The sequence below is a fragment of the Cotesia glomerata genome, linkage group LG10, assembly GCF_020080835.1.
Source record: "Cotesia glomerata isolate CgM1 linkage group LG10, MPM_Cglom_v2.3, whole genome shotgun sequence".
Taxonomy (NCBI): domain Eukaryota; kingdom Metazoa; phylum Arthropoda; class Insecta; order Hymenoptera; family Braconidae; genus Cotesia; species Cotesia glomerata.
The window spans coordinates 11257292-11275492 of NC_058167.1; the positions used below are offsets into that span (position 1 = coordinate 11257292).

Here is an 18201-nt window from a genome sequence, read left to right on the forward strand (position 1 = left end):
ACATAAAAATTTTTAACATAAAGTTTTATGACGCAAAATTTTTTACTATTTTTTTTTGTATGTTTAAATAGTAATAAATATTTAGTAAAAAAAAAAAAAAAATGGATACTTAAAATTTTGTTCTTTCTTTCTTACTGCACTTAAAAAAAATCTAAAGTTTGGGCCTATAAATCAAAATAGTCTTTAAAGAAATTTTGGATCAATGATTTTTTCAAAATTTTAAATCACAATAAATATAATCTTCTAAACCACTTTACCGTTACATCGATCCTGGCAAGAAATATCCCACATCAACTTCATATTTATCTAGAAAATCTTCTCATCCATATCGGGTGTAATTAAATGGCTCTTTTTTTCTGCTAATCGTTATAGTTTCCACTTAATACTGCAGAAAAATGATAGATACTTCTCAGTAATTCTCATAATTCTCTTAATTGTTATGAGACTTATAGATCATTCATCATTGCTAACAAAATAATTACTTTATTACATAAAAAAAAAAAAAATAATAATAACATATTTCGAATAAAAAACTTGTCTTCTTGAAAGTACATTTTTTTCTCCTGGCGGAGTGCAATTGTAACGGGTATGCTTTTTTTGTATCGTTAGAATCAAGTCTTGTTAACGCGATAGGTTTTTGTACCGTGAAGATGAAGTTGGTGCAATTATGGGGCCATTTATTGAAGATTCTGAATTAGTTTGGAATGGCATTTTAGAGCGCTGTTGGAGAACATTACAAACAAACTAAAGTGGGAAGTAAATATAGGTAGTGATGACGAAACAAAAAATTTAATCTTCGTTTTCTAATGTACCATTTATCTCACATATTTTTACGGACATTTACAAATATTTCTCATTAAAATTTTATAAGATATTAGTTTTTAATTTATAATTTTTCGGATAGAGCTGACTAACATACGAGCGTAAAATCAATTCCAAGTTGTTATCTTTAAATTTTGGTTCAAGTCCTTCGATGATGTCAAGTTGATCTTGTATCTTCTTATTCTGACTGATAAAATCATACAGTGGAAAGCCGTCAATTGTATCAATCAATATTCCAGCCAAGACAAAGCTCGCTGGATAATTATCGGATTGACAGAGTAGCAGGGATCCCCTCAAATTGTGTTTCTCCTGAAATAATGAGCAATAGTTACTTAAATGTTACTTACACTTACACGTTTATTAAATTATTACTATTAGAATTTACTATTAGTAATAATCTGTCCTGGAAAAATCATGTCTCAAATACTATAAAGAAAGTAAATTCAGCGTTTTATAGCCTTAAAGTTAGGAAAAATATTTTTACTCAAGATGTTCGCAAATTATTAGTATCAACTACTGAACTACCTATTATTGACTATTGTTCTGCTGTTTTAGTTGACTCTACTGCAGACAATGATTTAAAATTACAACGAGCAGTAAATAGCACAATTCGTTTTATTTTCAACTTAAGGCGTGCTCTCTTAAATCGAAATAGTGACTTTCGACTATGAAATAGTGACTATTCACTATTTAGTAGTGAAAAGTATACCACTATTTGAATTAGTGATCTACTCTGCACTGCAAAAATAGTGAATAGTCACTATAGTCACTATTTCGATTTAAGAGAGTGATGACCACATTACGCCCTATCGGCGTAAATTAAACTGGTTATCAATAAAATCACGAAGAACTTACTTTCTAGCAACCTATTTCTATAAATTATTACGAGTCGAAACACCAAGCTATTTAAGAGAATTATTCGTAGAAGATGTATTTCGGCGTTCCCAAAGACTTGCAAATAAAACGAATAATGTAAACTTTGTAATACCACCTTTTGCTTCGTCCTACTATGAAAATTCATTTGTTGTAACCATGATACGTCTCTGGCAAAATCTGCCGTTAAATATTATAAATTCATGTAGCCTTGAAGTTTTCTAATCAACTTTATTGCACGCCTCATAGCGCGAAGCGCGTGAGGTTGTGCTTTATACTCGATTCGTCAAGATCAAGCAACTTTGTGATCTTTAAATGCCTCTATCACAACCATATTACACTTATTCAATAATATAAGTAGATGTACACCGAAAAAAACTTAAATTAAACCATCTTTTACTTTCTAAAATCATTTCATGTTGCTATTTTGAAAAAAAAAAAAAAAAAACGTTTTGACAAAAACTTTACGTGGACGTCCGGATGTCACCCCATTTTGGATGTACCAACGATTACTCCCGAACAAATTGATATTTCAAGACCGGACCTTTTTTATTAGTTTAAGAATTCGATGAACTGGGTCCGTATTTTATATCAGTGGCCTAGCTTATGTATTTTTTTTTTTAAATTGAATTTTTATTAAAATTCACGGATACAACCGTACAAAGCCAAACGAACTTTTCTTATTTGTCACGTGAAAAATATGGCGCCACTTGATCAAGCTAGATTTTTTAGACTGCGTGCGCACATGATAAGAAAAAAGGGCGCCGATATTTAAAAAAAAAATAAAAAATACTCTGTGAGAAATTACTTAATTATAATTTTTTTTTTTTAATTAATTACACAATTAATTTTTTTCTTAAAAAATGATTGAGCGTTATGAGGCGTGCACTTTTGGATTTTCTAAACTTTTCGATTATTTGTTAGAATCCGATTTTGATTAACTTTTAAGATGATGAGTCTCTTTTATAATTTAACTTCTCTTAAACACATCGAAATTGCTATGATCAGTTTACAAGCAAGGATATATACATACAAAAAACTTTCTTTATATATGAGTTTCTTAGTTGAATCTATTATAACTCGATTATAAATTGTTTTATTAAATATTTCACTGTTATAAATTCTCAAGAAATCTATCTAACTATAGTTATTATTATTATTATTATCAAATATAGATACAGTACTCACAGCGCATTATTATGTTATCACTATGTATCTACTATATTTTATAAAATCACTGTATTATTAAAACTTGCCATATGACAATTAGCCTTGGCATAATAAATAAATAAATAAATAAATGAAAATAAATTATTATTACACTTAGTTACTTACATGTTCATTAAATTTCTGATCTTTAGTGGATAAAAAGTAATAGCCATCATGGAAGAAATATTTAACTATGCGAAGCTCGTCTGTCGCCTCACTGAACACAGAATGGTTCAATCGGTCCTTCAATTCTAATTCATCCATAAAAATTTTTTGTGGGACAGTTTGTGATGTAAAAATGCTAGAATTCCAAAATGAACTAAAAGATTCGATGATTTTCATACGAATACATTGATTGTTGTCGATTGTATCATTTAGTTTTATTGTTGATAAAGTGCGAATTGGGCTGATACCGCTGATTGGATTTTCCAAAATTATCATCTCAATGTATTTTATGTAATTGAATTTCATATTGTCAGTCCATTGATCTAACGATGTCAAGCGTTCTAAAAAAAAAATATTTCAGTAGATAGTGCAGAAAAATTCCGACAGGTGGCGCATGTTTGCTGAATTGTCTCATTATTAGAGAGTTCATTCTGAGGTGTTAAATTTTAGAGTAAAAATTGTTTTTCTTATTTCCTTAAGAAGCTTATGTGAGATTTATTTTTAATTTTATTAAGAATACTGAACCATCTTTCGTTTAACATATGTTAATTAACGTAAATTCCCATAAAAATAATTAAAAATTATTCTTTTATTCTGATACACAGCCTGACCCGCATCAGAAAAATTTTTTATGGAGTAATAGGGTAGAAGTACCGTTTGTGGCCACTGTACCGTTTAGAGTCATTTATTGTTCAAATTAACGATAGAAATGAATTTGTATTAAAAAACCATCACAAACTCGATTTGTTTTAATATAAATTTTTTAAAACTCAACAAAAATATGATTATAATATTATAATTTTTTATAAATTAATTGAAATGTTTACTATCTATCTGGAATGCACTGCCAGCTGAGACTGTGGCTGTAGATAATTTAGTTGAATTTAAAAATGCTTGCTTCAATCACTTTTTTGAACATGACAATTAACAATTGCAATCTTTATTTTTGATCTTATTTAAATATTTTTTCCTGTAGAATTATTATGACTTTAAATTAAGTTATTTGTTTGTATTAAATGATCTATTTGGATTTTATTAAATTTGAAATTAAATCTAATTGTAAACCTTTAATTAGTTAAGTAATCTTGTAACCTATGTAAACCAATATAATTTAAATATTGATGGCTTTGAGGGAGCTTAGGTTCCAGAGCCAAATAAAATTTTTTATCTATCTATCTAAAAACGGTGCCAAGGTGGCCAAAAACAGTACCTCTACCCTACTTGTTCAAATAGTAATAAGCTTATTATCGGTATTTCACTACAGAAGTTTTAATATAAAAATATAAGATCGGGACGTATGTCACTTATCTTTTTCTGAGCATAGTAAAAAAATTTTTTTTTTAAAATTAATAATCCGTTTTATTAAATTGTAAACTCACTATAATGGATCACACCAGCATTGATATTTTTTCTGATCCGAGAAGTTATTCTATATCGGTGATCCAAATTTATATGTGCAGTATTGAGCGTCCAATTGAAAGTGCCAATTGAGTATCGGTATCTTTTTCTAAGACATAAATTCATAAATATTATTATTGTGACGATTTAGTTATAATAAAAGTCTGATTAATCACATTAATTTTAATGATAACGATAAAATAACGAACTTATCAATGTGGGGAATCCCGATAACCATTCTAGGATTAATAAGTACTCCGTAACCCGCATAGTATGTTACATTAGTTTTGATAGATGTTTTTAAGATAGGTACTATTCCATCAATATTATTTATCAGAGACCAATTATCAGTTTTATTTGTGGTGTTTGAAACTTAAATAAAAATTTATTAAGTAAATTATTACAAATAATTTAATTACATTGCAAAAAATTAAATTATAATATAATTATGAATAATTTTACCATTTTCCGTAGCAAACACAAATGTTACAGAGTGAAAAATAAATATCTGTGATAAGACACTTGTGTAAAAAAATATTTTAAACACAATCACCATTTTTATAATTTTATTTAATTGATTCTTTGAAAGGCTTGGTTCTGAAAAATTGAACTAAAAAAAATTTCTTACTTTCAAAGTTATATACAACGAAGTTTGCTCCAAAAATAAATTACTATACTTTATTATCAAAAGTAATAAAATTAAAAAAGGAAAAAACGAACTTAAAGTTCGTTCATTTAGGTATTATTAAATTTAAAGTTTTAAAGAAGGAATAGAAAGCTATAATTTATCAACTAAAAACAGTTTTCTAGAAAAACATCATTATGAACTCGATGTTTTATAGTTGTTTTCGTGACGGAGATATTTTTTTTAGAAGTTAGTTTTTTACGAGTTAAAAAAGAATAACTTTTACGGAAAGAATAGTACGATAAAGAACATATATTTTTACAGCGCTTCGATTGCTCTATTAAACGTCCATCGACATATATAGTTCCAGTGTTCACTAGTCGTTAGATGATCCAATAAAAAGTCGTAATGATCAATCATGCCTTTGTTACCATCAAAAGTATGGGCTATAAACTGGATGCTTAATTTTCTGAGCTGTTTTGAAGATGTTAGAAAAAAAAAATTGTTTTTGTGTTTTTCTTGTTTTACTTTTAGACTTTTCAACTGATTAATTTTTTATCTGAAATTAAACATATTTTTGTTCAAAATTTATGACATATTTTGATGAAATTTTGTGTGCATATTCTATAGATAGTTGCCTGCGTCAAATATATAAAATATATAAAAAATTGATATCCCACACGGAGAAAATTTTATAGTAGAGTTTATTATCTAGTTATGTTAAAATTTATTAACTGAATTCGATAGTAGTAAATATTATTTAAATAGTTAAATATACCATCTGAATTGTAGTATTTACCATCCTGATGGTAACTACTACTATTATGATGGTAATCAGTAATAGTAACTGTTATTATTTTAATTAGTTACTACTATTATCAAAATCGTAATTCCTAATATAACCTGTTGATTGCAGTTACAATCAGTAATAATAATAACTACTATTTAAGCTAGTAGAAAATATTTAAAAAATTAAGAATCTGCGTTACCGTGGATGCATTTCTGAATAAACTAAAAGCAGCTGTAGTGCAGTGTAGTGCACAAAAAATCGGGATTAAATTCGGATTGAAATTATATTTATAAATTTTTATTTGTCTAAAACAAGTTTCAACGCCAAATTTTTCAAAAAGAATTTGAAATTTCCAAAAGAATCAAAATTTTCAATAAAATTCAAATTAAAAAAAAAATTTTAATTAAAAAAAAAATTTTTAAATCAAAAAAATCAAATTTTCAAAAAAAAATTTTGAAGGGAATCTAAAATAATTTAATATTTCAAAGAAAAAAATGTACATTAGCTAAAATATGGATGTAAATAAAGGATTAAATTAAGTAAATTTATATTATTTTTTCTTTCAGAATTTTTACAATCTGAGATGGTTACAGTTACCATCTTTGATCGTAACAGTTATAATTTATAATAATTACAATTATTATTTTCAATAGTAATCGTTACCATTATTGATAGTAACTATTACAATTGTCAATGATACCACCTATTATTTTGTTACTAATTTATTTTATTACCATTTTAGATAGTAGGAGTTACAATTTTTGTATAGTAGGTAGTATAATTAATTTTTCTCCGTGCATATATATATATATAGTTATGACTTTTATTAAAAATTTTGCAGTATTTCTGGTAATATTACTTTTTGTTTATGGCATAATAACCCAATTTAGGCTGAAGGGCTCCAAATAAGAGTTGAGACATCACAGTAAAAAATATTGTATTAAATACGGTCCATACAAAATTAGTGTTAAAATTCAACATACTTTTGTATTAAAATGACACAAAGTTTGTGTTGAAACAACACAAAGTGTGTTAAATTTTAACACTAATTTTGTGTTGACCGTACACGGAGAAAAAAATTTTGCTATAGAAACTCTATAGTAGTTAGTTAGTTGTAAAAAGTTCCAGTAGGTTAACGTATTCTTATAGTAACAATACCATTTGGCTCCTGCAACTCTACATCATTGAGCTCTGAGAGCTAAACGTTATTTACCTCTCACAACTCTACAGGATCGTTCTGAGACTATAAAAAATTTTTGACAGTCTGATTAATAATTTTTTTTTACGATTTAGCATTGATAATTTAATAAATACATGCGGCAGAATGAATTTATATTGCCAACAATAATTGTATATGACAAATAAGAATAGTATTATAATAGAAATAAAATAATAATAGAATTTATATCACAAATAAAAATTATTTGTAAAATAAAAATATGGTCGTCACAAAATTATCTTATTTTCTTAATAATATCAATAAATATTAGAGATAAAATCACTACCGTATATGCACAAGAAAAGATAAATAAACGAAAACAAATTTTATTTTGTGTTAAATGGGGTCTTTTGAATGTATTCCGATAACTTATCACTTATCACAATATATTCAACTAATAAATTAAATTAACAGTCACTGCAAGTGAACCTTGAAAAAGAATAAATACAAAACTGTTCTAACGAAATTCAATTTGACAAAAAAAAAACCTATTTCCTTAAATAAATAAATTGGGAACTTAATTGTCCTCATATATTTTTAGTAATATGGATTAGTAACAAAATGATTCTATTTGTCATTTTAGAAGGTTATGAAATATGTCAGCGCACTCCACTACTGCGCAACGTAGAGCGCTCCCAACTATACCGTTTGGCTCTGAGAACAATCCCGTAGAGCTCTGAGAGCTCAACAACATTGAGTCATCAGAACTAAATAACGTTTTGTTACTGTAACTCTACAACGAACAGTAAACTGTGTATAGTTGTGGTAACTCTACAGTTACGTTACTAGAACGAAATTTGTTTTTCCGTGTATTCAACAAAAATTGTGTTGATTTTACAAAATATTTTTTTCTGTGAAGAAAAGAATCAATTTAGAGTATTTATAAACATTTTTTTGATGAAAAATCATAATGAAATTAATTTTCCGCTATTAAAGACAAATTCATTCAAGTTTTTGGAAATAATTAATGAATCTCATGTTAAAAACTTCTTCAATAAGCAAATTTGAAGAAGTACCTCATATTTCATAAATTAAATTTTTGGTAAATATATATGATATATTAATAATCATAAATATATTAATAAAAATCGAAAAGTAGTATTGAAATTAATTAATAATTGTAAATGTTACTTTTTTTCAAATTTAATTTTTGTTTTTCGATAAATTTACTTAAAGATTTTCGTCAGAAATAACTTAAATATTCTCGTCAATTAAATATCAAACAAACTATCAATCTTAAATTGTTACGTTCTTTTTACTAAAAATTTTTATCGAGCATTATTTTTAATTCCTATTATTTCTGCTTGTCCGATATTTTTATCGAAGTCTACTGACATTACATAATTTTTAAATTGAAATAAAACTATATTATATGAGTAAAATCATAAAAAATATCAGTCTTATAAAAACCAGCGAACTAGCAGCAATAAAATGGCTAAAATTGTTCTAGTAATCGGATTAGTTGCTTTGATGTCATTAATTACTCCTGCAATTACTCAAACTCATCGAAGGTTATCGAAAGACGAGTTAAAAATATCAAGAGAGCTATTCAAAGAACTTATAATGAATGACTATGAAACATCCGATTCTAGAATCAACTTTCCTACCGCTATAACAGAAAAATTAGAGAGTTTGAAAAATTTTAGGAAGTTTACGATGAAATTACCTGTACCTACATATAATGATAGACCAATCGATTATTCATGCGTTAGATCGGATGGTAAGTAAAAATATTTATGCAATAAATCGCTGTTTAAAAATATTAATTATTTTATTTTTGCAGAGAGTTATTCTTTTTTCTTCTAATTGCTTAAATTATTTAACAATTATTTTCTTCGGCGTAAGTCACATTATCAATATTTTTTTGGTTACAAACTATTTGATTACGAAATACAAAATTGTAAGTTTAAAATAACTTTTTTGATAAGTAAGTTATTAAAAAGCAAATCATAATTCTTTCAATTAAAAAGCTGGTTTTTATTACGCGTCATAATTACACATTTGTTCTATTTATATTTCAAGATAAATTTTTAGTTTAAAAAGAAAATCTCCATTCAATTTACTTCAATATATTTTATAATTTACTCAATATATAAATGATATAAAAAAAAAATATATATATAAAAATTTATTTTTTTTTGTAATAATGTACCAAACCCATAACCTGTTGAAATAAGTAAAATTAAAAATTAACGACTCAATAATTTTTATATAATTAATAATTACAATAATTGATTGTTTTTAAAGGTATCAAATTTGTTTGAAAATAATGTTTTTACAAAAATAATTATAATTAAAATTATAAGTAGATAAAAAAATTAACTTAATTCAAAAGAAAATTTCTTAAACTAAAAATATTATTTAAAAGAGTTTGATCATTTATAATCAAGTAAAAAAATTTTTTAATTGATTAAACTTGACTCAATTATAGAAAAATTTCTTAGTTCAAGAATTTTTCTACTTAAATTGAGACAATAAAGCTTTTTAAAGTAATTGTTTGGATTCAAAAATTTTTTTTTGAAGTCAAGTTGATTTTTTTTTAATGTAGCGAAATTATTTTCAAAATTTACAAAATTGAAAATTTTCCGCTAAAAAACATAACTAGAATTTTTTTTTTTTTTTTAAATAACTTTGAAGCGTTCAGAAAAATCATAATAAAACTATGTATAGGTTTTTTAAACTTAAAAAATTGCGTTGAATGCATTTTCGAAAATAAAAATCGAAGGTTATGGTAAAATAAATACATTTTAAGCTCGAAGAGCTTAAAATGTGAACAATTGTGCTTTGAGCTTGAAACCCCCATGAAAAAAAAATATAAAAAAAATATATTTGAAATATATTAAAAATCTATAAAAAATCTATAAATATATGAAAAATATGTATAGTCAATATATTTTTAATAACTAACTTTTAGCCGATTTTCATATATATTTTAACTATATTTTAGATATATTCAAGATAAATCTTAAAATACATAAAAAATACAAAGCTAAAAATATATTTTTAATATATTTGAAATATATAAAATATATATCGCGACCCAAATGCCAAAAGGGCGTATTACAGCAGCTAGATACACAGTAAAAAATTTTGCGTCATTGCGTCAAAAAATTTTGTGTTAAAAATTTTTATGCTAAATATTTAACACTTTTCGGTGTTGATTTAACACAATAAATGTTAAATTTACACATATAAGTGTTAAATATTTAACACAAAAATTTTTAACACTAAGTTTTTTGACGCAATGACGCAAAATTTTTTACTGTGTAGGGTTTTATGCCAAAAGGGCGTATAAAAATTTTTTTTTTCGCCATACAACTTAAAACTGCTCAAAACGTAAAGGTTTGTCAAAAAAAATTTTTCAATGTACTATTGTCAAAAGGGCATTCGAGGGTACTCTGACGTAACCTCGTAACTCGATTTTTGGGGGTTACGATTTATATATATTTAATTTTTTTTCTGAAACATAATTGGCGTATATATCGATGAGAAAGTACTAAAACTTTGAAATTAGCGATAGACGTTTACGATTTTATAATTTGATTTTCTTGAAAAATGTTTTTTGTTTCTCCGTAAAGTAGTGTTTTTTGAGATACGAGGTTACGTCAGAGTACCCTCGATATTTTAAAACATACGCCCTTTTGGCTTTAGAAATGTTTAATCTAAAGCCAAAAGGGCGTTTAAAAAAACTTTAAATTTTGCTCTGAAATATAAAATTTAACTTTCAAATAAAATTTAACACCCTTTTGGCTTCTGATATTTATTTTTTTTATATTTAGGCTTAAAAAGTGTTAATAAAGCGATTAATAAAAAAAAAAAAAAATTATTCACCCTTTTGGTACTGCAAAGCCAAAAGAGTGTATAAATATTAATTTAATATGCGCCCTTTTGGCATTTGGGTCGCGATATGAAAATCGGCCAAAAGTTAGTTATTAAAAATATATTTACTATACATAATTTATATATATTTATTTATTTTTTATAGATTTTTAATATATTTTTTATGTATCTTGACATATATTTTTTTTTATATTTTTTTTTCATGGGGGAAAGTCCAAATATTAACCAAAAAACACATTTTAAGGCGTTTCAAATTCAAACTTAGCAGGAAATTCTAGGGTTGGCCTGCTTGGTCAACCGATTTCTAGATTTTTTATATTAAAAACATCGAAAAATAATTGAATTAAAATTTTTTAAGTTGAAAAATTTCATCGATCAACTCAAAAAATAAAAAACTTAAAAAAATGAATGCGGCAAAAAATGGGAGAAGTAATTGAAGAAAGCAAAGGATTTTAACCGACAAATTTATAGTCCTCTACTTGCAAATGCACGGGACAGCAAGAGATTTACGGAATACTTAAGCCCCAATTATAAATTAACATCTAAGTTCTAGCATTTAAGGTAGTTTGAGAAGAGAGTACCGGATCAAAAGCACACTCAAAGGAGTTTATAAATTCAGTATTTAATCGGTAAAAATTGAAGCACTGAAGTGACCATCAGAAAGGAGAAACGTAAACGGACATGCAGATCTGGGAATCAAGTTTATTTCCGCGTCCTGAGGGATTGTCTGTTGGTTCGCTCGTCGTTCATCTCCGTCTCACTTACCCGTCCCTTTTTGATCGTCGTCGCAAAGAAGAGTAGGATGTGGACGAGGACGAGGATGAGGATATGGAGTAAAGTGACGAAGAAGCTTACGGAGGTGGGTGTAAAGAGGAGGACGGAACGGGAGTTTTGCACATAAATCTGGTCTTCCTACGGGAACAGGTTCTCAAGGGACACGAACAGGACAGCACGAAAAGGACTTGAAGCACTCTTTTCTTTATTGGACCGCTGAGAATGTCGTTGTCAACTCGCGTCTTTCCAACTAGTACGAAAAAGATTTGTGATATATATTTTTTTCAATTTTACAAAAACTCATTTTTTTTATTTGCAATAAAGTCGGCTAAATTATTTCGAAGATATTTTTGAACGTAACGCAGTGTAAATAAATATTTTTATTTCTTTATTAAATTACATTTATAATGTCGTAAATTCACCGTGCATTACAGTAAAAATAAAAATACCTAGCAAAAAAAAATTAAAAATAAATAAAATGAATAAAAATTATTTTTTATTGTCCGCAAGCTCGAGCCTTTATTTTTTTTCTCTCTCTTCTTTGTCTTTACTTTTTCTCGTGACATATGTGAGTAAAAAAGTTCATCCGAGTCCAGCGGAAACCCAAGAGATGGCGAGTCAATCCAATTGCCTCACGTCTACTTTATGTCCATCTCAAACAGTAATTTCGTATTGATATTATTTTTATTTTATTCATAATTTTTTTTTTTTTTTTTTGCTAGAATAAAAATTTTATTTATTCAAATAATTGTGAAGCAACAATGCGATAGTATAAAAGGTTAACCAAATGATCTGATGGCAAGTATAAATTACCCTCGGGGGTTGTTACTTCCCATGGAGGGATCCGACCGAGGAATTTCATCATCGCCACGCGTGCACGCGAGCTCTTTACTTCTAATCACGGATGAGATTCGTTCAGACACTTGAGAGGATATATAATAGTCCTGGTGGAAAAAATTCTACAAGTTAAGTCAGAGTCGGATATCTCGAGTCACTGTCTTTGAGTGTTAGTGTTAATGTATGCTAATTTTCTTTATTACAAATACAAAAATAGGTACTTTTAATTTTTTTGGAAAAATAAAAAAAAAAAAAAATTATAAACCGGTGACGTTAGCCGAGTCGTCTAAGGCGCATGGCTTATAGAAGACTCGGACTAACTTACCGGCCAGGCGTGGGTTCGAATCCCAAGCTGGTCTTAGAAACCAACTCGGTTGATATTCGGCCCTTGCCGCGTAGGTTAAGATTTACACAACCCAAAAAGACCCCAACGTACCACTCCCAACAGTTAAAGTCGGCGATATGACCACAGCAGTTAAAACCGACTCTAAATAATAATTAATTTAAAAAAAAAAAAAAAAAAAAAATTATATTACAAACTATTATTAAAAATGAAATTACAGTCGACGCTCTCTGTATTGGACCTCTCTGTGTTTGACCGCTCTCTGTATTTGACCACATTTTTCCTCTGTATTTGACGATTTTACACAGATCTTATGGACAAGGACGAGTCAAGTACAGAGAATGGTCCTGTACGGGCGAGTCAAATACAGAGAGCGTTGACTGTAGTTTAAAAAAAATTAATAAATTTTTAATTATTTTAATTTTAGTTTTCATACTTTTTTTTAATTGAAAGACTCTAAAATGAAGATAATAGTATTTAAAATAAACGAAAAAAATATATAAATTCTCATTAAATTGATGATTATTTGCAAGAACTTTATTGGTATTCAATAAACGTCTTCCAGTGAAGATAAATTTATTATATGTAAATATTGGATTATTAAATACTAATAAAATTTGACTTCGAGCGGAGGGTAATAAACCGTTTACTGAATATAAAGTCGTTTTATGGTTATCCAGAAAATTTACTTCTAAAACGTTGTAATTACTTTATTTACGAATATTAAAACTTATAATTTTTTTTTAATAATTTAATTTCTTCATTATTAAAAAAAAAAATTAAAATGTACTGAGCAAATATAAATATTAATAAAAATATTATTGGGGCTTGAGCATAATTTTTTTTAATCACATTTATTTTTTATATATTTTTTTTTAATTTTGTACAAGAAATTTATTTTTTTATTTTTGAAAACTTCTTTTTTTTAATTTGTCTAAATCAATTGTATTTAAATTGATAACTAATCAATTATAGAAGTCTAAACTTTATTATTTTTTTTTTTGAAAAACAATATTTTTTATAAATTCCATTAAAAATTTCTTAAGACAATTTTTATTTAATTAAATCTAAAATTTTTTTTTTTATTTTTGAAAACAATTTCTTTTTTTTTTTAATTTGTCTAAAACAATTGTATTTAAATTGATTACTAATCAATTATAGCAGTCGAAACTTTAATTTTTTTTTTTGTCAAACAGAATATTTTCTATAAATTCCATTAAAAATTTCTTAAGACAATTTTTATTTAATGAAATCTAAAAGCTAATTTTTCTTTATTTAACAGTTGTAAAATCAAAATTTAAAAAAATAATTTCAATTTAAATGAATATAAACATAAAAATGTACCCTTTAATCTGATTAATTTTCAAAAGTAAATTTTTTTGTAATTATTAAATTACAGCATTGTTTAATAAAATTTTTATTTATTCCTAAAGAAAACTTACCACAAAAAGAAACTAATAACAAAATACAAATCATCACTATAAGATAAAAATTGAAATTAAAAAAAAAATTCTCAGACAACTCATACAAATACTATAATTACCATCTCTCTATCCTGTTTTCGTCATACATCCCCGAATGCAAATTAATTCTTAAATAACTCAGACTGGTAATATTTTCTCGGTTTAAAAAACCGAAATTTATGGTGCCATTAATCAAGCAAAATATTCCTGACATTTGTAGATTAAATAAGAGTATAAATCTGAAAATAAAGGTTAAAAATTTATAATTATGAATTCTCTATAAATACATATCTAAACAACAGAAATACATCTGGTGCACTAAAAATGATCGGATAAAACAAATCTATATCCTATAAGATCCAATAATAGTTTCGGGTGCGTAGAATAGCTGTTTGTTTAATTGTTTTGATAATCGACAGTGTGCCGTTTAAATTAGAATAGATGGTGTTTGTGGGTCTCGACAAGTAGATTTTCATTTAACATTACAAATAAACAATTAGCATATACATTTATCACATATTCACAAGTATAAATATGTGTGCGATGCATGTACACAGAGATAGAATTCGAGCCAAGTAACTAGAAGACAAGTGGACGTGACGCGTGGGCCGCACAAAGAGTTATGGGATTATAACGACGGCACATCGTAGCCATTAATGCTAACGTGAGTGTGGAATTTGCTATGTATTTACGCGCGTGCCGGATATACAAGTAGCCGGATATTTAGCGGTATTAATTAAACAGTCCCTTTTTTTTCCCGGCAAACTTCTCAAGACTGCAAAGTCCAATAAGCAGCAGAACAAAAATAATCATGATGATGATGATGATGATCATGATGATCATGATTGTAAATAAAATCCAGCTTATTCTTCAGCCGGTGATTGGTTAATTGAGAAACCCAATAGTTCTAAATTAATCGGCATCACTAATAGCTCAGATCAGGAGTGTACATTGTTTTAAGATGTATAAGAATAAGAATAAGTGATAGAGGGGCTTAAGGTTGTGATGCCAAATGAGAAAAGAGGGATCGAAGCCGCCCGGGTGTACTAAACATTTAAGAACTCGGTCTTTGGGTGTTGCGTGCGGCATTCCTATCTTGGCGAATTGAATAAAGATAACAGATACAGATCCTCTTTATGAGCGACAAGAGAAAAAATAACTAATGAAGAAGATACGTATTATATATAACGGATATCTGTACCCGGTCATAGAGAGTGAGAGTGAGAGTGAAGAAAGAGAGGCCTGTTGTCTGCTATATGCTAAAATTATCTCAAACGATGGATGAACAATGGTTACATAAATAGAACAATATGCGCAGCTTAGATCGTGAGTTAAACTTGTTGAAAAGTCACTCACAATAACCCGTCGCATTTCTCACTCACTTGTTCCTCTCTTTGCTGGCTTTTTTTACGAATGCACCCAAGAAAAAAACACTGGATAGTTCCGAAAAAATTTCTCTTCCAAGTGCATTTCCTTCGCGGCTTTTTTTCGCTTCTATCCGCGGAATCTTGTATCGGGATCCATTTTAGCACTGAGGTCATGCCTTATGTCTTACAATGCTATGCATTCGATGATCTTATAAATTTTCCGGGGAGTGGAGGGAGAAGTATCTTTATTGTTGGCTGAAAGATAGCGATGGAATAAGTTAAAGAGAGAAGAAGAAGAAGATTGAGAGGGAGAGAGAGAGGTAATATATATTCGGGTGCCAGGGCGTGTTGTGATATTAATACAATCACGAATCACTCCCGGGTTAGCCGCCGGTCGCAGACGCTAGATTGTCTGAATCGGGGTGAACGACTTTATATAGAATAGAGAGAAGAGACAAGAGACACAGACAGCTCTTCAATAGTTTTTTTTAACTTCCCGCTAAGAAAATTGAAAATTTTCAAAAATCGGGAAGTTATTGATTTTACCCCGTTTTTCGAAAATCGAGTTTTCATCAGATCTCGACGTTTTGAGGTTCTAGGAAGCTTTCCTGACTATTCCCGCGAGGGTGTCACTATGTCTGTATGTATGTGTGTGTGTGTGTGTGTGTGTGTGTGTGTGTGTGTGTGTAAGTATGTAAACCTCTTATAACTTTTGAACGGTTGAACCGATTTCATCGCGGTTGGTGCCATTCGAAAGGGCTTCGCTAAACTTAGATTTCCTGTTAATTTGAACCGATTCGGACCGATAGATTTTGAGAAATTTGGAGAAATCTAAAAAAAAGTAGGAAAAAAAATTTTTTCTGAAGTGGTTTTTTTGGGATAACTTTTAAACGGCTTAACCGATCGATTCCAAAAACTAATCAGCTCTCAACCTTGAAAAACCACGTCGATCGCCGCCAATCCGGTCAAAATCGGTTGATTCGTTCGAGAGATATCGTGAACGAAAAAAAACCGAAAAAAGTGTTTTTTCAGAGTTACTCCGAAATTTCTAGTTTGACCAATTGAAACTTAGAAATTATTTATAAGGCTTAAAAAACTACGTAGAATTCCGCCAACCGCGTAAAAATCGGTTCATTCATTCAACGGTTATTGCGGTATGAACATTCAAAAAATAGTGTTCTATGAAACTTCTATCAGACTTTTGAGCTCAAAGAGCTCAAAAGCATAGAAAAGGTATCTTTTTGAGCTCGGAGAGCTTAAAACAACACACAGATTGTACTTTTGAGCTCGAAGAGCTCAAAAAAGCGGCCAGGTATTAACGGAATTAGCGGGAAGTTGCAGGGATGGCCTTTAGGGTCAACCGTTTTCCTAATTTTTTTGAGTTATCTTTCGGTAACTGAACCGGAATTCGCTTGTAACTACACCGAAAGATTAGCAAATTAACGGCATCTTGGCTATCCCTTGTGGACAAATCGTCTTTCATTCACTAATAGCATGTGCTGCTAAGATTATTATTTCCCTAGTAGAAATGTAATCAAGCATCTGGCCAGTAAACTGGCTAGTTTAACTACACGGAAAAAATAAAACTCGAAAAATTACATTATAAATAGTAATAACTGTCCCCTCGTATTTAAAACTAGAAAAATTACAATTTGAAATAACATTTTTCTAAATTCAAACTGTGAATATTAATTTTCAGAGCTTTCAATGTAAACATTACATTCTACAATGTAATTCTTATAAAATTTGTAATAATAACAATCTGAAACTGTAATTTTTCTAGTTTTCATCACGAAGCGCTACGATACATTATATAATGTAATTTTTTCTTTCTCCGTGTAGATTTAAGCTAGGAACTGGCTAGTACAATATCCAGTACTTGTCTAGTTATTGGCCAGTTTTACTAGATATCAAATAAAACATGGCGACACCTGTAAGCTTGGAGGTTATTTAACTTAAAATTAAATATGGATAAATTTGTTACTATTCAAAATTATAATAATAATAATAATAATAATAATAATAATAATAATAATAATAATAATAATAATAATAATAATAATAATAATAATAATAATAATCGTAATGACAATATTAATAATTAGTAAATGAAATAGTTTCATTTATAAAAGTATTAAAAACTATGAAATAACTTATTAATTTATATTAGACATATCACGCTCGTTTCGCTCGCCTTCATTCTTCCAAAAATCTCGCCATTATCTCAGTCGACCATTATCAGACACATTATCAACAACCGAATAAAATAGTCACAGAAGTGACGTAAAACGATACGACATCCGGCCATTAACTTTTTAGAAGAGGGTTATGTTCTTAAATATAAAACTAAAGAGATTAATAAGTTAAAATAATTAAAATTACGGTTATTTTTAAAAGTGTTTTTGCACATATTGGCAAATTTAGAACTCGTAAAATTTTTAATAATTCATCGAGATGACAGTCTGAAGTATTCGTT

General features: G+C 28.0%; 1 protein-coding gene across 1 annotated transcript; it reads right to left on the minus strand.

The window, feature by feature from the left end:
- Positions 1-570: 570 nt before the first annotated feature.
- Positions 571-15879, minus strand: LOC123272655. The gene is made up of 4 exons (XM_044739592.1): positions 15741-15879; positions 4449-4576; positions 3031-3410; positions 571-1131 (listed from the first exon to the last, which is right to left on the minus strand). The coding sequence occupies exons 3-4, from the start codon at positions 3373-3375 to the stop codon at positions 865-867; spliced, it is 612 nt and encodes a 203-aa protein (XP_044595527.1). The 5' UTR covers positions 3376-3410; positions 4449-4576; positions 15741-15879; the 3' UTR covers positions 571-864.
- Between the last annotated feature and the right edge of the window lie 2322 nt (positions 15880-18201).

What these genes read in the sequence shown, in the direction of transcription:
- LOC123272655 (XM_044739592.1), bottom strand. Translation starts at nt 3,375, where the DNA reads ATGAAATTCAATTACATAAAATACATTGAGATGATAATTTTGGAAAAT. An exon ending in ATCAGAAATTTAATGAACAT is followed by an intron (nt 1,132 to 3,030) that starts GTAAGTAACTAA and finishes TCATTATTTCAG; the next exon opens with GAGAAACACAATTTGAGGGG.